Source organism: Triticum dicoccoides, chromosome 4A (genome assembly GCF_002162155.2).
Source record: "Triticum dicoccoides isolate Atlit2015 ecotype Zavitan chromosome 4A, WEW_v2.0, whole genome shotgun sequence".
NCBI classification, from domain to species: domain Eukaryota; kingdom Viridiplantae; phylum Streptophyta; class Magnoliopsida; order Poales; family Poaceae; genus Triticum; species Triticum dicoccoides.
In genome coordinates, this window is record NC_041386.1 from 475,909,343 (window position 1) to 475,932,044 (window position 22,702).

Below are 22,702 nucleotides of genomic sequence, written 5' to 3' on the forward strand. Positions count from 1 at the left end.
GTTATTATTATATTTCCTTATTCATGATAATTGTTTATTATCCATGCTAGAATTGTATTGATAGGAAACTCAGATACATGTGTGGATACATAGACAACACCATGTCCCTAGTAAGCCTCTAGTTGACTAGCTCGTTGATCAATAGATGGTTACAGTTTCCTGACCATGGACATTGGATGTCGTTGATAACGGGATCACATCATTAGGAGAATGATGTGATGGACAAGACCCAATCCTAAGCCTAGCACAAGATCGTGTAGTTCGTTTGCTAAAGCTGTTCTAATGTCAAGTATCATTTCCTTAGACCATGAGATTGTGCAACTCCTGGATACCGTAGGAGTGCTTTGGGTGTGCCAAACGTCACAACGTAACTGGGTGGCTATAAAGGTTCACTACAGGTATCTCCGAAAGTGTCTGTTGGGTTGGCACGAATCGAGACTGGGATTTGTCACTCTGTGTAACGGAGAGGTATCTCTGGGCCCACTCAGTAGGACATCATCATAATGTGCACAATGTGACCAAGGAGTTGATCACGGGATGATGTGTTACGGAATGAGTAAAGAGACTTGCCGGTAACGAGATTGAACAAGGTATCAGGATACCGACGATCGAATCTCGGGCAAGTACAATACCGCTGGACAAAGGGAATTGAATACGGGATTGATTGAATCCTCGACATCGTGGTTCATCCGATGAGATCATTGTGGAACATGTGGGAGCCAACATGGGTATCCAGATCCCGCTGTTGGTTATTGGCCGGAGAGTTGTCTCGGTCATGTCTGCATGGTTCCCGAACCAGTAGGGTCTACACACTTAAGGTTCGATGATGCTAGGGTTATTAGGAAGACTTGTATGTGATTACCGAATGTTTTTCGGAGTCCCGGATGAGATCCCGGACGTCACGAGGAGTTCCGGAAGGTAAAGATTTATATATGGAAAGTTGTTGTTCGGGTTCCGGAAAAAGTTTGATTTTTTCCGGTATTGTACCGGGAAGCTTCCGGAATGTTCCAGAGGATTTCGGAGGGGTCCGGAGGTCCGAAAAATGTTCCACCATGTCCAATACAGTAGCATGGGCTGTAGGGGGGCGCCCTAACCTTAATGGGCCAAGGGCACCAGCCCCCCCAAGGCCCATGCGCATGGGAGAGGGGAAACCCTAAGGGGAAGGGCCTCCACTTGACTTGGGAGGCACTCCTCCCCCCTTGGCCACCGCCCCCAACCCTAGATGGGATCTAAAGGGGGCCGGCCCCCTCTCTCCCCACCTATAAATAGTGGAGGGGTGGGAGGGCGGCCACACCCTTGAACCCGGCGCAACCCCTCCCCTCCAATACCTCTCCTCCTCCGCGTGAGCTTGGCGAAGCCCTGCCGGAGAACTGCCACTCCATCACCACCACGTCGTCGTGCTGCTGTTGGACTCTCTTCCTCAACCTCTCCCTCCTCCTTGCTGGATCAAGGCGTGGGAGACGTCTCCGTTCCTTACGTGTGTTGAACGCGGAGGTACCGTCCGTTCGGCGCTAGGATCATCGGTGATTTGGATCATGACGAGTACGACTCCATCAACCCCGTTCACTTGAACGCTTCCGCTTATGGATCTACAAGGGTATGTAGATGCACTCCCCTTCCCCTTGTTGCTAGATTACTCCATAGATTGATCTTGGTGATGCATAGAAAATTTTAAATTTCTGCTATGATCCCCAACAAACACGCCGTGTTATAACAATTGAATTCTGATGATATAATCTCAAAGTATAACAAACAAGTTTGGGTCGATTCAATATGATTGTTCTTCTAGCGTCATACTCTCAATGTTGTTGTAGGACTATCATTACTCTTAACGATGTCCTAAGATCCGGAAAAAATGATCACCAACAACACTTGAGCTAGTCTTAGAGGCGAGACTAGGAATCTTATTTTACCGTTTATCATTCCACACATGCATACGAGTCTTTTCACTGAATCGCATATTTGATGATCATATTAGTTATAACATAGAACATAAACTCTTAGTTATGAACATGGAAATATAGTAATACAATATTATTGCCTCTAGGGCATGTGGCAACGTGGTCAGCACCCCTTAGTCCGGGACACCGTCAGTCGGTGTTGGAGATGCCCTAACCAACCCAAACACAAGAATTTTTCATAAAAAAGAACACAAGAAGTTCCCCACCACTTTGCTTGAAACTAGTTAGAACCAGAATTTAGCAAGGTATAAAATGCCCCGACCCTTGCCGGCAGGAGGTCCAACTACGTTTTTGAAGGAAATATGCCCTAGAGGCAATAATAAAGTTATTATATATTTCCTTGTTTCATGATAAATGTTTATTATTCATGCTAGAATTGTATTAATCGGAAACATGATACATGTGTGAATACATAGACAAACAGAGTGTCACTAGTATGCCTCTACTTGACTAGCTCGTTGATCAAAGATGGTTATGTTTCCTAGCCATAGACATGAGTTGTCATTTGATTAATGGGATCACATCATTAGGAGAATGATGTGATTGACTTGACCCATTCCGTTAGCTTAGCACTCGATCATTTAGTATGTTGCTATTGCTTTCTTCATGACTTATACATGTTCCTATGACTATGAGATTATGCAACTCCCGTTTACCGGAGGAACACTTTGTGTGCTACCAAACGTCACAACGTAACTGGGTGATTATAAAGGTGCTCTACAGGTGTCTCCAAAGGTACATGTTGGGTTGGCGTATTTTGAGATTACGATTTGTCACTCCGATTGTCGGAGAGGTATCTCTGGGCCCTCTCGGTAACGCACATCACTTAAGCCTTGCAAGCATTGCAACTAATGAGTTAGTTGCGGGATGATGTATTATGGAACGAGTAAAGAGACTTGCCAGTAACGAGATTGAACTAGGTATTGAGATACCGACGATCGAATCTCGGGCAAGTAACATACCGATGACAAAGGGAACAACGTATGTTGTTATGCGGTCTGATCGATAAAGATCTTCGTAGAATATGTGGGAGCCAATATGAGCATCCAGGTTCCGCTATTGGTTATTGACCGGAGACATGTCTCGGTCATGTCTACATAGTTCTCGAACCCGTAGGGTCCGCATGCTTAAAGTTTCGGTGACGATTGTATTATGAGTTTATGTGATTTGATGTACCGAAGGTAGTTCGGAGTCCCGGATGAGATCGGGGACATGACGAGGAGTCTCAAAATGACCGAGACGTAAAGATCGATATATTGGACGACTATATTAGGACATCGGAAAGGTTCCGAGTGATTCGGGTATTTTCGGGGGTACCGGGGAGTTACGGGAATACGAGGAAGAAGTAATGGGCCTCATGGGCCAAGTGGTGGAAGAGAGGAGGCAGGGCGCGCGGCCCCCTAGCCCAAACCGAATTGGACTAGGGGGCCGACCCCCTTTCCTCCTTTTCCTCCTTCTCCTTCCTTCTCTTTCTCCTTCCTTCTCCTTCTCCTCCTTCCTTTCCTCCTCCTAGTAGGAGTAGGAAAGGGGAGTCCTACTCCTACTAGGAGGAGGACTCCTCCTCCTGGCGCGCCCATAGAGGGCCGGCCGGCCTCCCCCCTTGCTCCTTTATATACAGAGGCAGGGGGCACCTCTAGACACACAAGTTGATTAGTTGATCTCTCCCAGCCGTGTGCGGTGCCCCCCTTCACCATATTCCACCTCGGTCATATCGTAGCGGTGCTTAGGCGAAGCCCTGCGTCGGTAGCAACATCATCACCGTCACCATGCCGTCGTGCTGACGGAACTCTCCCGTGAAGCTCTGCTGGATCGGAGTTCGCGGGACGTCATCGAGCTGAACATGTGCTGAACTCGGAGGTGTCATGCGTTCGGTACTTGGATCGGTCAGATCGTGAAGACGTACGACTACATCAACCGCGTTGTGCTAACGCTTCCACTTTCGGTCTACAAGGGTACGTGGACAACACTCTCCCCTCTCGTTGCTATGCATCACCATGATCTTGCGTGTGCGTATGATTTTTTTGAAATTACTACGTTCCCCTACAGTTTTTAGGTGTCGTTTTGTGTCCGTTTAGAGTTTGTGTCCTGCTCAGGAAGGCGAGGCGGCGGCGGCTCCCCGAAGATGGAAAATGTTCTCCCTGCCCACCCCCATCCACGCGGTGCATCTAGCCTTGTCGGAGGGCGTGTGGAGGTGTGTCTCCGGCGAATCTCATGGGATCCGAGCGACGTTTGTCTTTGGTGGATCCACTTGGATCCGGTATTTGTTCATCTGTGTTTGTGTGTCTGCGGGTTAGGTCCTTTCAATCTATGCTTCTCTTAATCGGCGACGGTTGTTGTTGTGATGAGATGGTCCTATGGGGTCTTAGCACGATGACTTTCCGACTGTTTAATACAATAAGATTTGCTTGGCTCTGGCAAGGGAGGGCGATGACTAAGGCGCGCCTTCGGCTCGCTTACTCGTCACTAGGTTGTCTACGAATCTGGATGTAATATGTACTTCTAGTGTCTTATGTACTACCTTGACAATTGATGAATAAATCAGAAGTTTCCCTAAAAAATACCGACCATATTTTTTCCTCAACGAGTGTATTATTAGAAAATTAGAAAATGTGAATAAGTCAGCACTAAATCAAATTAAAACTTGTTATTGCATCAAAATTTAAAGCGTATAGTTATAGACCACTTCACGCGGTTCAAATAGCCCACAAAACAAAGAAAAACCCAACACCAACAAATGGTGATTATTCTCGGCATCTATTTGAAAGCATCCAGACTAATAACATTCTGTAGAAACACTATATGTAAGACATAAATGGCATGTTTATTGTTGAAGCACGAACGAATTGAATCATCAGTTGCCAGTCATAAGTATAAATAAACCATGAGTCAGACAAAAAAAGCCTTTATATAGAGCATGTTTTATTTCAAGAGCATGCCAGGACGTAGCATGTATATAGAGCATGTCTGCTTGACAATTTTAATAGTCATGTCTGTTGGCGGCAACTTACTGCCCATCATTTTTGACCTGGCTACTTACTTAACATATCATTTGCCTCGAGAACTAACACCAATGCCACACTCCACACGCTCTGTCCACCACTACATATCAACAAACTGTCCATATAAATCTAGAGTCATTGGCCATGAGTCTGTGGGATATTAGAAAACCATAAAACCATAGCCAATCGATGGCTATTACTATGATAATGAAGTTGTTAGTGCATTCTATTTTGGTACATGGGTTTGAAGCAATGCAGTTTCCACCAACAGGGGGGCTTGAAAGTTTTCCTCCGTGGGTGGATCGTCACACATCTTGGTGGACCAGTGCCACCACTCGTGTGACCATGAAATCGCAGTGGGCGGACTATAGAAACGCACTGCGCCATATCCTCTTTGTGGCCACCAAAGAGGAGAGGTAGTAGGTATCAACAGCGACAGACTCACCAGCAGGACCGCCCACCCCGACACCCGTTGTTGCAGCCGCCACCCGCCGCTTGACCACCCTTGTGCCGTAAAAGTCGATGCCATCGGCGATGGAAGGCTACACAACCAGAGGGACGATGGGGGGTGAGGGAGGATCAGTAGCAGGGGACCATGGGGACGATCCCATATGGAGGATGGGGTGGCGGGGAGAGACGACCTAGAGCCGTGTAGATGCAGGCTTGGTCTGGCCGCTGTGATCTTCTTCTGTGGTTCGATAGCATCTGTAGTTCGTAGCCGCCCGCATACGCTTAATTAATGATGGTGGTGGTCGGAGCTCGGCGAAGAAGGTAGTGGTGGCCGAAGCTTGAGCGGAGAGGGGCGACGACCAAGGTGAGAAATGGAAAGGGGAGGAAGACGACGACGTAGTCACGAAGTGTATGTGTCTTCCCGCCCCTCACCTAGTCAATGATGTGGCCCACTCAATGACGTTTTCATGTGGTTGGGGCTACGAGAAACATCCCACGACGAAACGAATGAGTGAACGGTTCGCTCCAGCCGAGTCATCTAGCCGCCACACAGGGAGATTCGTGCGGAACACCCAACAGCTCGCAGAGTGTTCGCCGGGAGTCATCAAACATCTGACGTTAGTCAGTTATCGTTTCCGGTATATAGAGCATGCTTTTTTCCCCTCAAGAGCATGCTAGGACACATCACATACATAGAGGATACAACACGTCTGCATGGCAATATTAATAGCCATGTCGGCGGCAACTTACCACCCACCATTTTTACCATGTGAACTGGCTACTTGCCTACTGTACCATTTGCCTTTAGAACTAATAACACCCAATGCCGCACTCCATATTCTCCACCCACCGCTGCATAGTAACAAACCGTCCATAGAAAATCTAGAGTGTTGGCCACAGAGTACGGAGGGATTGAATACCAGAAAACCATAAAACCATGGCCAATCGGTGGCTATTACTATGATCATGAAGTAGTCAGTGCATTCTATTTTGGTGCATGGGTTTGAAGCGACGCAGCTTCCACCAACAAGGGGGGGACCTGAAAGTCTTCCTCCGTGGGTCGACGGTCGCACATCTCCCAACTGTCCCCAGAGTTTACCGACGACGCAATCCAAAGGCAAGAGAGAAGACCCGACGGCGCGGCCTCCATTAGCATTAGCAGCGAACTGAGCGACGCCGCCGATCAAGAACTGGGAGCAGGACAAGGAAAGGGAGAGATCTTTTCTCCGGCAACAGGAAAAGGCATAAAAAAGAAAAGAAAAGAAGGACGAAAAGGAAATCTTGGCTTCAAGCCGCCTCCTCCTCCTCTCTTCTTCGTCTTCCCCTTTCCCCCTCCTTCGGTCCTCCCTCCGCTGCTGCGTGCGTGCCGATCGAGCCTCGCGCACGCGGATATAGAACACGTCATCGTCGTCATCCCCTTGTCTCTCTATCTCTCTCTTCACGCGCGGCGCGGGAGCAGGGAGGAGAGGCGACGAGCCGCGGGCGGGGGCGAGGGAGGGAGAAAAACCTGATCCTTTTTTCCTCCCGTCACGTATTAAAAATCCATTTCTTCTCCGTCTTCCCTTTTTCCGCTAATCCCGCTGTCCCTATCCCCTCCCGTCCCCTCGCCGCCGGCCCGGCGCCACCAGATCGCGACCCCCTCCCCTCCGCCCTCGCCGATCGTCCCGCCCCCGCCGCGCGCTCCTCCGGGGGCTCGCCGTTGTCCGGCGTCGCCTCTCCCGGCACGTCTCGCCCACGTCGGGCGGTTGCTCCGCGCCTCGTCCACGTGCGAGGAGTCGCGGCTGCGGGGGCTTCGAGGGAGCGAGCCAGCGAGCGAGCTCCGGCGCCCATGGTCGACATCCACGAGTGCGCCGTGGTGCTCGTGCAGGAGCCCGACCATGCGGCGGCGGCGGCGGCCAACCCGGACCCGTCCTCGATCTCCGCCAGCGCCTGGCGGCCCTTCGAGGATGCCGCGGCCGCCGTCGTGGGCCGGATCCAGCCATCTGTCTCCTCCGAGGACCGCCGCGCCGCCGTCGTGCACTACGTCCAGCGCCTCATCAGGTGCAGCGTCGGCTGCGAGGTAACCAGCTACTCCCTTCTTTTTCCGCATGCTCTGATTCTCTAACCCTTATGCTTGCCTTGCTCTATCGTTTGCTTACAAGCTCCGTGTTCCTTTGCGCATCAAGGACATGGGCACGGCGCTGTACCCTTGTTAGTTGTCTCTGACGTTCTCCAGATCATGCCTATGTGGCTGCCTTACGATGGTTTTATTACGAGGATTCCTCGCAGTTGTTAGGATTCATACTCTAGGTCATGGAAATATTGTCTGGATAACCTGCTAGGTGCAATTGGGCAGTGCTGCTGCTCATTTCATAGTTACTATGCTTCCCGTTCTGTTTGGCTCTACCATAATGCCCTAAGTGATTTTTTTATGCTATATCATGCTATCGCTAGTGATGCCGCCAAACTCCCCGACTTTCCCTTTTGCGTCAAGGACATGGGTGCCGCCAAACTCCTCGACTTTCCTTTGTGCGTCAAGACATGGGTGCCATACACTTGTAGTTATATGTGACGTAGTCTCCGGGTCATGTCTATGTAGATGTCTTGGGATGTTTTAGGAGGATTCCTCCCACTTGTTCTGATTCATCCTTTAGGGCATGGAAATGTTGTCTGGATAACCTGCTAGGTGCAATTGTGAAGTGCTGCTGCTCATTTCATAGTTACTATGCTTCCCATTCTGTTTGGCTCTACCATAATGCCCTAAGTGATTTTTTTATGCTATATCATGCTATCACTAGTGATGCCGCCAAACTCCCCGACTTTCCTTTTTGCGTCAAGGACATGGGCGCCGCCAAACTCCCTGACTTCCCTTTGTGCGTCAAGGACATGGGTGCCATACCCTTGTAGTTATATGTGACGCAGTCTCCGGGTCATGTCTATGTAGATGTTTTGGGATGTTTTAGGAGGATTCCTCACACTTGTTCTGATTCATCCTTTAGGGCATGGAAATGTTGTCTGGATAACCTGCTAGGTGCAATTGTGAAGTGCTGCTGCTCATTTTATAGTTACTATGATTGAGTTTTTGTTTAACTCTACTGTAATGTGCTAATGGCTGAAATATGTTTTTTAACGCCAGCGCTGGTGATGCCACCAAACTGATGTATAAGTTGGTATATTAGAGATCCTGCTCTCATGGTGCTGGAGAGCTAGATTTATCATGCTTTAATTGGGCCCAAATGTTTTTATGCCATTAGTGGGCATGCATTCTAGTTTCTCACGTTGCATGGTTTAATGGTGGTCTATTTATGTGAGTGTGAATTGATGAATGACACGTGTCTGGGCAATGCATCGAACAACATCGACTTTGTTGACCTTGGGGTGGCCAGTTGGTTGTATACGTACGTAAATTAGTGACCGTTCTCATGATGTGGCTCTCACGGGTCTTTTGGTGCCCTTATTTTATATTTGCACGTGCAAGAAATTTCATGTCCTGGCTTCATCGGTATATTTATGAATTTGAGTAAGGTGATATTTGCATATATGTTGCCTATTAGGTATATGTTGTTTTTGGATTATTGTTAATATGAAACACATGAGGTCTGGTGAGTGGTTGCCATAACTTGAGATGAATGGCACGTGTACGTTTATTTTGGTTTATAGTGAGAATCAGTAGATTGGAAGGGTTCCTTATTTGTGTCATGCATGCTCGAGTGCTTTTGCTAGATGATACATCACATGACAAACATGCAAGTAATATCGGCACTTCTGGCACGTGTTTGAGTCATCTCTGTGACACAGATGTTTGTGCTGTCTATACGCCTCACCATTAGCATCGACGACGAGGAGGTTGTGCAGTACAACTTTCTATACACCTTGAAGTTTGCACTTTCAGGGTCCTCTTTAGATGAATTGTTCTATACAGAAATGGAGTATCGGTTATTAAGTACAGATTTGTGCACTAAACAGCAAAACAAGTATACACATAAAAGTTCTTCAAGAGGTTCACAGTGAGTTGTTCTATGAAGAGTCCATTTATTATATTAGGTATCAACATGGTCTTAGATAGATAACCTGGAAATCTCAGATTTCATCGTGTACACAAATGGGAAAATAATTATTGCTTGAGATTTTGTTCCCCTGCCGAGACTGGTGCATCTTATTTTTAATAATTGGACAGAATGTGAAGTATACAATTAACCTCTTCTTTTCTGTGTGGAAAACATAGGTGTTTCCATTTGGATCTGTTCCACTGAAAACATATCTTCCTGATGGAGATATCGACTTGACTGCATTTGGTTCCACAAGCTCTGATGAAAACCTAGCAAATGAGGTTCGCGCTGTTCTGGAATCAGAAGAACTGAGGAAAGATGCTGAGTTTGAAGTGAAGGATGTCCAGTATATCCATGCTGAGGTTTGCCGCTTTGACTGTGTTTTTTCAATATTACCAATTAGACCTAATTCACACGCTTCTAAGTTGCTGCTATGACTCCCGACATATGCTTGTTTTTTATTTACTCTATACAATGTCAGGCAGTGTACATTTATATTTAATTTATCCAGCTATCTTTCAATGTCATCGAAACATTTCTGTCTTACCATACATGGTACTAGTGACAATAGAATAAATAATCCATCTTTGCATACAGTATCAATAACACATGTGAATATCCCAATGTTAGTGGCATACTGCCAATGATAAAATAAGTACTCCCTCCGTCTCAAAATTCTTGTCTTAGATTTGTCTAAATACGGATGTATCAAGTCTCGTTTTAGTATTAGATACATCCATATCTAGACAAATGATACATCCGTATCTAGACAAATCTAAGACAAGAATTTTGGGGCGGAGGGAGTAGTTGACTGCATTCAAGTGTACTGTCCAGTAGTTGACTGCATTTTTTCTTTGTTCTTCCTGTGCACATGGATATATCGATATCATAGATCATTTTGGAAGGTCACCTTTTGTATTGAACTGCTAGGGATTGTGCAGTGGTGGACATGCTGTCGCATAACAATTCTGTATTTATCGTCCAAATGTTTCAAATGACAAGTCTTTCCGATGGCAGGTGAAGCTGGTCAAATGCCTTGTGCAAAATATTGTTGTAGACATTTCGTTCAATCAGATTGGTGGACTCTGTACGCTTTGTTTTCTTGAGCAGGTAACATCTCAAAAGCTGAAACATGTTGTCGATTGTGTTTTTTCCTTTAATGCACAGATCTATCTTCTATCTTATATTTGATGCAATAAAAATAATCTTTCTCTTTCTTATGTGGCACTCCCTCTGTAAAGAAATACAAGAGCGTTAGTGATCTAAACGCTCTTATATTAAACGCTCTTATATTTCTTTACAGAGGGAGTAGGACTTAGGGTGAAAGGTTTTCTTAAGTCAGCCTGCTCATTGGCATGCATGTTTATAACCATTATGTTTTACAGGTTGATGAAAGATTTGGAAAAAAACACCTTTTCAAGAAAAGCATAATGCTGATAAAAGCCTGGTGTTATTATGAAAGCCGCATTCTCGGTGCCCACCATGGTTTAATTTCTACCTACGCCTTGGAGATATTGGTGCTATATATTTTCCATCTTTTCCACAAGTCTTTGGATGGTCCATTAGCTGTAAGTTCTGACTTAAATTTGTATTCCACATTTGTAAAATTGCTGCTGACCTAGGTTACACAAATTCCAACCCCATGGGTGACATAACTGTTTCCTCTGCTGCAGGTCCTCTATAGATTTCTGGACTATTATAGCAAATTTGACTGGGATAACAAGGGTATAAGCTTGTATGGTCCTGTACCATTGTCTTCCTTACCTGAGCTAGTTTGTAAGTGAATGCAGTCTGATCTGTTCGTTTGGTTGAAATTTTGTTGTCATAATTGGTCATCACATAGTTTTTCTTGCGCAGCCGAAGCACCAGACACTCATGATGTTGATTTCCTTAAGCGGGAGGAGTTTCTCAAAGAATGTGCACAAAGGTTTACTGTCCCCCCTAGGAACTTTGAGAGAAATACTCGACTGTTCTCAAGAAAATTTCTCAACATAGTGGATCCACTGAAGCAGAACAACAATCTTGGGCGTAGTGTCAGCAAAGGTTTCTTCTCTGCTTCATCATGAAATTTGTTTGTACAGAGGAAAAGTGCGCTTGAAATTGTGCCATGCAACTTTAGTCAACTTAGAATGACTTGATGCTTAAACTTTGAATTCATTTTGGTCTCGTGAGTAGCACTGCCTCTCAGGGGAAGAATGTGGGTTGACTTCTTTTTTGTCAAATTTGAATACTTGCATTGCATGTAGCTGAGGTCAGCTTTTGGGCATAATCATCTCACCATCAGCTCACATAATCAGCTCACATAATGGGTGGTTGCATTTGGCTTCCCACATTTCGTAGCTTTACTGTTGATGTTTGCTTGTCTAAATTTGGGTTTTTGTATCTACTTCCTCTAAACTTGATTGTTTTAAATTTTACCACTAACTGCAACTAGTGTTATTTGGTCTGTCTTGCTTTTGCTACATTCTTGCTGCTGCTTGTCCATGCTTTGTTTCTCAGCGGGCCAAGAGATTTATTTCAGTTCAGCACAGAAGCAAACTTTCAGCTACTTAACCAAGCAGTACCACTGTGCTCACTTGCACTGCATAATAAGCTAGAACTTGGATACTGATGGCATTGATTTATTTTATGTTGCATGGATAGTTGTGGTTTGAACCCAACCCACAAGCATTATGGTATGCTGCACAGTTACTTTTGTGCATTAAGCTGTTGCTTTGCTGTTTATTGTCCAAGATGCTTATAGCAGATTTTTTTAATTTGCTGGCCTAATATCACTCTGATGCGCAGGTAACTTCTATCGGATACGCAGTGCATTTGATCTTGGTGCCCGGAAGCTGGGGAAGATCCTTCAAGTGCCTATCAATTCTGCTGTGCCTGAAGTGAATCAGTTTTTTAGGAACACATTGAAGCGAAATCACACTATGGTAAGGCCAGATGTGCAGGACATTGCACTGGACTTCAATATTGAAAGAGACAACAAAGGTTTAGACCGTAATTCTTTTGGTGATCTATCTGATCAGTTCAACAGCATCAGTATTTCAGATGTCAATAACCATGGGTCTCTGAAGGAAAAAGAACAAAATCCTATGGTTGAGCATGAGGAAATGAAGTCTGTTTCAAATCCTGTAACAAGTTCTATTAGTACGAGGAATAACAGTGACTTCTGTGAGACTGCACCATCAACTAGTGAAACCTTGTCACCTGGGAAAGCTCTCTATGCACCACATCTCTTGTATGAGCCAGGAAATGGGAAGGTTGGTGCCAATCATGATGTAAACTTGGCACACCATGGGATGACATCGAAAGGGTACCCAGGAACTAAGTATCGCAATGAGAATTCACATCCAGTGGATAACTGCTTACCACCAGCTAAGAACTCAGATAGCAATGGGGCACATATTAAAGAGGCAGGTGGTGATGGAGGTGCAATCAATGACATTTTATCAGATCTTGCTGGAGATCACGGAACAAATTTGTATAATCTTTCCTATGCACAAGGGTGCCAACAAGATTACCCAGTAAACCATGATTACCCGGTTAATCAAGTTTACTATCAAATGCCTGCTCCACCACCTGCACAATATCAGAACAATCGCTCACCAAATGGCCATAGCAGAAAAAATGGTTATGGCTATGCTGGTACAAGTGGAATATCCCCTGGTTCTTATCCATCTGGCTATTTCGTTGTAAGACCATTTTATCAACCGGATGATACTATGCGAGCTCGTGGAACAGGCACCTACTTTCCTGACCCAGTATGTTCCCTTTTTGTACATTATTATGCTTATATACAACTTGAAGTCACATTGAAATTCACTACATCTGGCATTTCCCTACATATTCATTTTATTTCACGTTTATGCATATGTAGATACTGAGATGAACCACTACTACTTTTCCTGTGTACTTGAATAATTTCCTTATTGGAGTTACTGTACCTTCTGTACATGAGGCTGAAAAATAATCCTACTACTTTTATGTTTCTGTTGCAGAATTAGGTTACTTTTGCAAGGTTAATGCGCATTTGTGTTGTTTCGGCTTGTCTGTCTTGTGTTTTCCCTGAGTTTGTCTGTCTTTTTGGATATTGCAGACTTTGTGCAAGGACAGGCCACCTGCTGGACGAGGGGAAAGAGGAAGACATAGTTTCCATCCAAATCACTATCACAGGGCTCACCGCTATCCCAGAATGGATATGCCTTCAGATATGGTGCTGTCGGAGGAATGGAGGCAAGTGCCAGTGCCACCATTGCAGATTTACATTCCTGGTGCAAGTGATCATGGAATTCCCTCCCCGTTGAATATACCATTATCATCTCCATCCCCCCGGGCTCCAAGGGATGGTATTCATCGCAATGGTTTTATTCACCCACAAGACAATAAACTTGAATTTGGGACTTTGGGGGCATTGCCTTTGGAAGTTAAGGGTACTTCTCAAGACCATCCTAGCAAATCTAGTTCTGCCGCCAACAGTCAATCTTCTGCACCTGTAAGCCCTGTGTCTTCAGCATTAAATCCTGGAAAGGGTTCTAATCGGATGAGGTACGTATGATGCATTACTTTAGTCGTCAAAAGTATTAACACCGTCTCTTTCATGGGAGGGCCACCTAGCTGGTAGCTTTATCTTTAGATGTTACAGCTGGATTATTATCTATTGACACGCACTTCCTTCAATATACTTTTAGTGTTAGGTCAGAGCTTCTGCAAAATATATTAGTATGGTCATTATCCAGATCACTGTATTATGGTCTGCCCTTGCTCTCCCACATTACTAAAAACCAGTGCCCGCTATTTTCCGTACTTCACTAAAAGGACCGTCCACGTTAATCTTCATCGCTTCTGTTTTGTGTGTTAATGTCTTTCCTTTGGGATACTCCTAATTAGCATGGCCGAACCCGTCCACTCTTATGTTACATTAATCTTCATCGCTCCTGTCTGTTATGTCTTTCCTTTGGGATAATGTTGATTATTGATCATCCCAGTAGTATGGTTAAAGACTGGGCAGTTTAACATGTGCCATCCCCTGTAGGCTTCTGATTGGTATATGGCATTCATGCATTTCTCTTGTCTTGTTTGTTGCCGCATTCACCTTTAACTTGTATGCTTTCAGCATTGAATCATTCACAATTGGTAATCGCGTATGTACAATTTGCAGGAATGGTGGGCCATATCATCTTAAGGACAACGGAGATTTCCCGCCACTCTCCAGCTGACGCAAGACATAGTTGACCATCATGTACCAAAGACATGTCAAGCCAAGAGAAAGATGCCGCTACATTGTGCACACCCGGTGCGGCAATAGCAGAGGGTTAATCTACAAAATAATTCACCATCATGTACATCCTGACTTTAACTTGTCGTTCCCAAGTCGTCGTCAGATTTTCACCATGCCGCCGGAACGCAGCCTGCGCTGCTGTGACTGGAATCTCATGGTGTCCCCCCATTTCCCTCAAAAAAGAAAAGAAGAGGAAAAGAAAGAATAAGCACAGCTTAATCTCTGTCTGTGCCATGTAGATACTTTGTTGGGGGGAAGAAAAAGAGCTAGCCTAGCTTGTGTTGTTTTGTGGTGATAGTGTAATCTGTCTGGTTCTCGGAGAGGCCTTTGTGTTGGAAGGCCCCTTGCCTGAAGTAACAGTAGATGCTTGATGAAATTGGTAGGTACAGAGTTAAAACTGTATGTGATGTTAGATTTACAGTTGGTCGGAAAATTAACCAGAGATAGTCATAGTTGTGCTTCATCACCGTTGCGACCAATGTCTACCCTTGTTCTTGTGCTTGTGTTCTACTACCATATCGTTCGTACTGTAGATTTTAGACGAAGCAGGGGAGAAAATCATGATGCAGAAGAAAAATCATGATGCTGGTTCTCGAGAGTGGAGGCTCTGTCAGATTGATTGAAAGCTCTGAAGAAGCTTGAGAGGTTGGGCGCTCATCGCAGCGTCTTGTTCCTGGCGGTCCAGTCCATGGTTATCACAGCAGGAGGATGGAGGCTGTGAGCGAGTCCAGTACGGCCTACCCAAGTCAAAGTCCGGTAGTCCACGATGCATGCGTCTGCTACACTAGTGTGCTCTCACCGTCACACAATCTTATTCAGACTAAGCTTTGGTAGGCCCCTGGAATTCATATATGATCTGCAAATGCGCTGGTGCACCAGGCGCCAGCTCCAGGAGACCAAGCGTATATGCATATTACTCCCTTCGTCTGGAGTCACTTATTCTGGGGGCGGAGGCAGTACTACGTACTGACCAACCAGTCAAATTGATAGTGGTGGAAAAAGAAGCGACAGCTGAAAGACCAGACCGAAGTCATTGTGGAATGCATCAACGCGTCTTGCAAAGAGTCATGCATAAATAACAGCAGCAGTAGCATAGCATTCGATGTTACATTTGATTTAGGCATCTGAACATAACTTCACAGAGAAAGCCAGCTCTTGTGTGTGTGAGAGAGAGAGCGCCAGCTCTTGTGTTCAAGAGAGAGAGAGAGAGAGAGCGCCAGCTCTTTTATAGCTGTTTCTGAGAGCTCTAGTATGCATCATTTAGAGCATCTCCAGCCGCGCCCTCAACAGGCCCGCCCAGGCTACTTTTTTCGGCGCTGGCGCCAAAAAAACGCCTCAGTCGCGTCCCCAGAACGCCGAAATCGTCGGTTCCGCCATTTTTTCCGCTCGGCGGTCACAGGCCGAACCCGGCGCACTGGGGGGCAATTGGGGGCTCCGGCGCAAGGGAAAAGCGCGGCTGGCCCACACCGTCAGGGGAAAAGTCAAGATTTTCTTTCCCAACTCGCCTCCCACCACCGCGCCCTCGGCCGCCACTAGCTATATCCCGGCGCCGCCCGCCGCCCTTCACCGCTAGATAGCCATTCTCCGCCGGAAAAATAGCAGAGCTTCGCCACGACAGCCCCTCCAACAGCAGTTGTGCGTTTCCGGCCGTCGTTTCCGGCCACGGAGGTGCAGTTTAGCGGCGGGTACACGCCCACCGGCCGCAAGGTGTTCGGCGATTTGCCTGCATCAGCGATGGACTCGGATGACGAGGAAGCGCTCGCCGCGCTGCTGGAGGAGGAAGCCGAGGCCGACGTCCAGGAAGAAGAGCATCTCATGGTGCTCGCCGCCCTCGCCCAGCTGCCGGCGAGCAATGAAAAGCCGCGGCGAGGTGGCTCGGCGCCGGGGCGGGTGAAAGCAAAGAACCGACATTGTCTCGAATGCTACAGCATGCTCTACTCCGACTACTTTGCCAATGCTCCACTTCACGGCGAGAAAACATTTCGGCGCCGTTATCGGATGAGCCGAAAGCTCTTCCTCAGGATTGTGAATTCCATCCGGGAGTTCAACAACTACTTCAAGTGCAAGATGGATTGCACCGGCGCCCTTGGATTCACCTCCATCCAGAAGTGCACGACAGCGATGAGGATGCTTGCATACGGAGCTTCCGGTGATTCACTCGACAATTATGGGCGCATGGCCGAGTCCACCAGCATAGAGTGTTTCTATAAGTTCTGTCGGACAGTGGTGGCAGTGTTTGGACCGCAATACTTGAGAACACCCAATGCGGAAGACACTGCTCGGATCCTAGCACAGAATGCAGTAAGAGGATTTCCTGGGATGCTTGGAAGCATCGACTGCATGCATTGAAAATGGAAGAATTGCCCATTTGCTTGGCAGGGGATGTACAAAGGCGCCAAAGACGGTTGCAGTGTGGTACTTGAGGCGGTGGCCACACATGACCTCTGGATTTGGCACTCCTTCTTTGGTATGCCAGGAACTCACAATGACATCAACGTGTTGTAGTGCTCTCCTGTCTTTGCTAAGCTTGTTGAAGGTCATTCTCCTCCGGTGATCTTTGAGATCAATGGGCGGCACTACAACAAGGGGTACTATCTAGCTGATGGCATCTATCCGAGATGGTCGACATTTGTGAAGACGATCTCAAACCCTGTGCCAGGAGGCAAGAACGCCTGGTTTGCGAAGATTCAGGAGGTTTGCAGGAAGGATGTCGAGCGGGCATTTGGTGTGCTCCAATCTCGATTTGCTGTTGTCCGGTACCCCGCTCAGACCTGGTCCAAAGATCAAATGTGGGATATTATGACTTGCTGTGTCATCTTGCACAACATGATCATCGAGAGCGAGCAATAAGACCCAGTGTTTGACACTGAACCATACTACAGGCAGGGTCCTCTAGCCGAAGTTGATCACCAGCTACCGGCAACCTGCACTGCCTATCTCAGTATGCGTCAGGAGATCCGAGACCCACATGTGCATCATCAACTGCAGAAAGATCTGATTGAGCACCTATGAAGGCTCAAGGGGGACGACGGGCGCGACGTGTGATGAAATATGAGTTTTTATTTGTTGAACTATATAATTTGTATTGAACTTTTTGTTGTTATACTATTTTGTTGAAGTATTTGATTTTTCTGTGATGAAATATGTGATAAGAAAAAAATGTGTTGATAATTGAACGCCGAGACACGGCAAACCACGCCGAATATGGGCCTATTCTCGCCCATATGGGCCTTTTATTCGCCGAAATGAGACTGAAAAGTGAGCCAATTTCAGCGCTTGGGGGCGACGGCTGGACGCAAAACCGCCCCCAACGCCGATTGTATCGCCGGCTCGCCCCCAGGGGGCGATTTTTATGCGGCCTAAGGGTTCAACAACTGGAGATGCTCTTACTGATCTTCCCCGAGAGCCAGACAGACGCACACCCACCAGAACCGAACCGAACGGTTCGGTTAAACCGAATGCCCAGTCCTCCTGCACAGGTCGCACACCCCTCTGTCTGGGAATGGCAAGATTAACGCATGGTGTTACCAGAACATGCACACCTATACAGGATGGAACAATGGCGGTGTTTCTTTTGTCACATCCCGACGTGCCAAAAGTTGTTGTGGCCCACCACCTATCACCATACACCGTCCGCTCAAGTCGGGAAAATATCTAGTGCTACCAACCTTTAGGTGCTACCGTGATATAAGCTTTTGGGCCGTCGGATTTTCATATCAGACGGCTCTCAACAACTCTACAACAGTTGCAAAAAAGCCTACGAGGAGTCTAAAAATTGTGTATAGGTCCAGCAGATCCAACAGCTCCCGGATGCCGTCTGATCTAAGAATCCGACGGCCCAGATGCCCGTATCACGGTAGCATCTAAGTCTTGATAGCACCAGATACTCTCGTCACCCTTTTTACTAGTCAGATGGCATTCATCATCGCTCGCATTTACCTTCTGTGCCAGCTCGTTCGCATGTGAATAAATTACTCAAAACCACCACATTTGTGACAAGGATACTTCAAAACCATTGCTTTTTGTCAAAAATCACAAAAAACCATCACTTCTGCGTGAAGTGAATAACAAAATGCACTAATTCCAAACTGAGCAGTGTCTAACAACAAAATTGACAGGTGGGACCTATCTATCAAGCTGTTCTGGCGAAGACTAATCCTAATCAATGTGTTGACCTGCTGAGTTGGACAGAGTCCCATATGTCAGCCACACATTTTATTTTCCCCTCTTAATTTTCTTCCTCTCCACATGGACAGGAACGCCACTGCACTGCACGCCGCCCTTGTTGGTCGATGGTCACGCCAAGCTCTGGCCGCCCCCGTGCTTGCAGCGCCCGCCGGGAGGCCCTGGCTGCGCACGTCGTCGTGGAACGCCATGTGCAGGCCCGTGCTCGCGGCGCCCGCCGGGATGGCCTGGTCGCGCCCGCGCTCATGGTGGTGCCCTGTGGTGGAGCGCCCTCGCCGCACCTGTGCTGGAGGCGGTGTGCTAGGGCCTCGTCGCGCCGCACGCGCACAAGAAAAATTGGGGCCCGTCACCGACGACTACCCCAGCACTACCAACGATTTTGACTCCGGCGGCGCGGGGAACGACCAGATCCAGAGCGTAGGGAGGCGGGGAAGGTCTAGGGCAAGGCAGGAGCCTGCCGCCCGAGCCGCCCGCAACACGGTGGTACGCGAAGGAATCAATCTGCCCCGGCCAGCAGCAGGTCAACGTCGTCGCTCCCGTTTCGGTCGATCCGCCTGCTCCCGCATCCATTTGCTACCTGCTCACGCCGCTTGCTTCTACTTCTCGCTCAGGATGGGGGGAGTGTGATCCAGTGCTTGCGCCGGCGAGGCAGAGGCCTCAGGCTCAACCACAACCGGCAATGGCGACGGTGGCCTCTGCCTCGGCTCGAGTAGGACGGGTCGCGACCACAGGCTCAACCGTGGCCAGCAACGGCGACGGTGGCCTCTGCCTCGGCCGAGGGCAGGACGGGCGGCGGCCACAGGGTTGATCACAGTCGGCAATGGGTCTGTCCCACCGGAGTGGGCCGGCGACAAGAAGAGAAATACGTAGGAAGGAAGGAGAGGAGAGAGGAGATAAGAGGTGTGGCTTACAGGTGGGTCCCTGTCCACCTTAGCAAGTCAAACATCAACTAGGACTAGTCTTTGCCACATCAGCACAGACATATAGGTCCCACCTAGTAGTTTTGTTGTTAGTCACGACTCAAGTCTGATTTAGTATGATTTGTTACTCACTTGACGCAAAAGTGATGGTCATTTATGATTTTTGACAAAAATGATGGTTTTGAGATACCCTAGCCACAAATGTGATGATTTTGATCTATTTACTCTTCACATGTCCAGCTGCGCGCGATGAAACAATTGTGCCTAGCTTGTACGCCTAGAACCCTCCACTGCCTATTACTAGCAAACGAGCATGCGGGATAGAGAACTCATCTCGAGGGATTGTTTAACGGACAGAAGAATGTCCACATAAGTTCGCGTCCTTGGCCAGGTGCACTAGAAACTTAGACACCATTTCTTCCCTGTCCCCGGCGATCATTCCTATTAGACGTGATATATTCCCAATTTTCTGTGATGTAGACTTCGATTACCATTCAACTTTTGACAAGACCAAGCACCATACAATTTTCCTATCCTCAGTACAAGGGTTCTCGAGATTCAACAGATTCTTTCCGTTGGTACCACTTCAATTCTTAAAAGAGAAGAGAAAATACGGCAATGGAAGTGTGCAGGAAGCGGACCAAAGACACGGTTTCCTCGTGCGATGTAGTATATGCACGCACGTATGGTCGAAAAAAATAAGGGTTCAGACGCGCTTTTGATTTGTTTCATATATGGAGCTGAGTCATATCCTGATCGCTTCTCACGAGATGCACTTCACCAGCCATCACCAAACAAAATTAGGAGAATAAAACGAACAGACAAGCCGGCACTCCCCACTCCCTACGCGAATGACTGGATGGTGTCGAACTGGATACACAACGAGGCGCTGTCGCCAAATTTGTTTTTAAGAAGGATCCACAACGAGGCGGCAAAGACGAATATAATTTACCCAATGTGTACGGTGGGGAAAAAGAATACCCTGGCCACTGTCACATGAAATGAAGGGAGCAGCATTGCGATAAGCTCTACAGACCAAGGCTCCAATGATCATGGCGAACCGAGATCCTTCTATCTTGTAGACAGCGTGTCGCTTTCCCTTTGTTTTCGTGATTTGTTTCCCCCCTTTACCTGCATAACCCAGCTTGAGGCACTACCTTAGTGAGTTGTCGTTTTCGCTCATGGTCTCATTTTTATTTTGCATAGAAAAACGGAGAGAATAAATTTATTTAATTTTTTATGTGGTTTGTTTTGATTCATATACATGGATTTTAACGGAGGCTTTTCCTAAGAATTCCTTTTCACTATAATTCACACCTAAAAATTCTGTTAACTCAAATCAGGAGTTTCTATATAGTTTAATGAATTCTATTCCGCTGATTTTACAAGCTCATGCTTTTACACAAGTTTGCTCCATTGAGACTGTGGCCCAAAGACAGCAACAAGTTTTGCTCACGGCGCGCCATCGATGGGTGTGGTAGAAAGAAGACTTTGTCACTCCCGACAATTTGGATGTGTTTTCTAATTTCAGCAGGGACGTTTTCAAGGATTTGTGTTTTCACCTTTCCGCAAAAAATAAGGCTTCAATGATAAGTCTCTAGTTTAATTTCCTGTTGCAATGACTATTTTTATTCCCCGCGATTTTTTTTGAAAAAATGGCTATTTTTATTGCTCTTTTTCTTTTTGCATGTTGTGAGCGTCTATATTTTTTGTTTCTTAAAGTAAATAATGTGCCTAATTTTTTTCGTGGGTATCTCGGCCCCAGTAGATGTTACTGAATTTGGCTGTCCCTGTGTTGGCGTCTGCTTTACTTGTCTATCTAGTCCACCACATTCTGCAAGTTGTCGATTTGTTTGGAATATCTCGGACGGATTTGCCATCATCCATGTGGCGATGAGCATCCGAGTCATCCCTGAGCCAGAGATGGTGATCTACCCAGCCAGCCCAGAAGAAAACATCAACTTTGCCGGGCAAAGAAAGAACAGAGTATGCGGTGGCTCGAGGTCGAATGCTCGATAGGTGGTGGTGTGAGATGCGGACGGGGCGTGGCAGTGACCCATCATGGATCAACACGTAGGAGTACATCTGAAGACATGGACATAGAGTATGCTCGTCGTGGCATTATTGCGACGCGGCGACCCACCGCGTCCAGATGCTCAATCAATTTCCTGCGCTCGCTCAACCAACCACCCTACTCATTTCCTTCGATGGATTGGGTGCTAGTGGTGGTACTGATTGCTTAGCTTAAGGCTGCTATGAAAATCTGCCAAATTTGTACTTTCTGGATGACAGGTAGATTTTCTTCTTTAACAAGACTCTATATATGAGTGAGTTGCCCTTGACTGGGTGAATACATGTTAAAACCCATATTTTGGGTATAGTTTGTTTGCCTACATACTTCTCAGCCGGGTTGAGAAGAAACGCACACATGTTGTTTGGTTGCATGCTTGTTTTAACTGAAAAGGGCTTTCGTCCCGCTTTATATTATAAAGCAAATTGCTCAAGCCAAACATCCAACAAGGTTCACACACACACAAGTCTCAACACAAAGAGGTAGCAAAGGGTTAATGCTGAGGGCACAGCTCAACAAGCCCTGAAAACAGAAAAACTCTCACACACAGCAGCCCAGACAACGGGACTAGTCGGGCCCCGGAGGAGGCGGCGGCAGCGGGGGCGCCACGTGGAAGGCCATCGATCGAAGGTCGGCGAGGAGGGTGTTGATGGCCTCCCGGTCCCGTGGGCGGCTAAGTGGCCGCCAGAGCTGCAAGTAACCACACATTTTGAAGATCGCGCCAGTCGCACGTTGAAGAGGAACATTCTGAATCACAAGCTTATCGCGGATGGTCCAAAGCATCCAGACAAGGACCCCAACGCACATCCATCTAAT

At 47.0% G+C, this 22,702-nt stretch overlaps 2 protein-coding genes across 2 annotated transcripts; both read left to right on the plus strand.

The window, feature by feature from the left end:
* The first annotated feature begins 6,567 nt into the window (after positions 1-6,567).
* On the plus strand, positions 6,568-15,186 carry LOC119286282. Its single transcript, XM_037565658.1, has 9 exons — positions 6,568-7,469; positions 9,615-9,800; positions 10,456-10,548; positions 10,824-11,006; positions 11,112-11,214; positions 11,296-11,481; positions 12,226-13,193; positions 13,529-13,977; positions 14,591-15,186. Exons 1-9 carry the CDS (start codon positions 7,239-7,241, stop codon positions 14,646-14,648), a joined length of 2,457 nt encoding a protein of 818 aa, XP_037421555.1. The 5' UTR covers positions 6,568-7,238; the 3' UTR covers positions 14,649-15,186.
* Positions 15,187-18,722: 3,536 nt separating this feature from the next.
* LOC119286284 lies at positions 18,723-20,002 on the plus strand. Its single transcript, XM_037565659.1, has 2 exons — positions 18,723-19,415; positions 19,507-20,002. The coding sequence occupies exons 1-2, from the start codon at positions 18,959-18,961 to the stop codon at positions 19,701-19,703; spliced, it is 654 nt and encodes a 217-aa protein (XP_037421556.1). The 5' UTR covers positions 18,723-18,958; the 3' UTR covers positions 19,704-20,002.
* Positions 20,003-22,702: the final 2,700 nt, after the last annotated feature.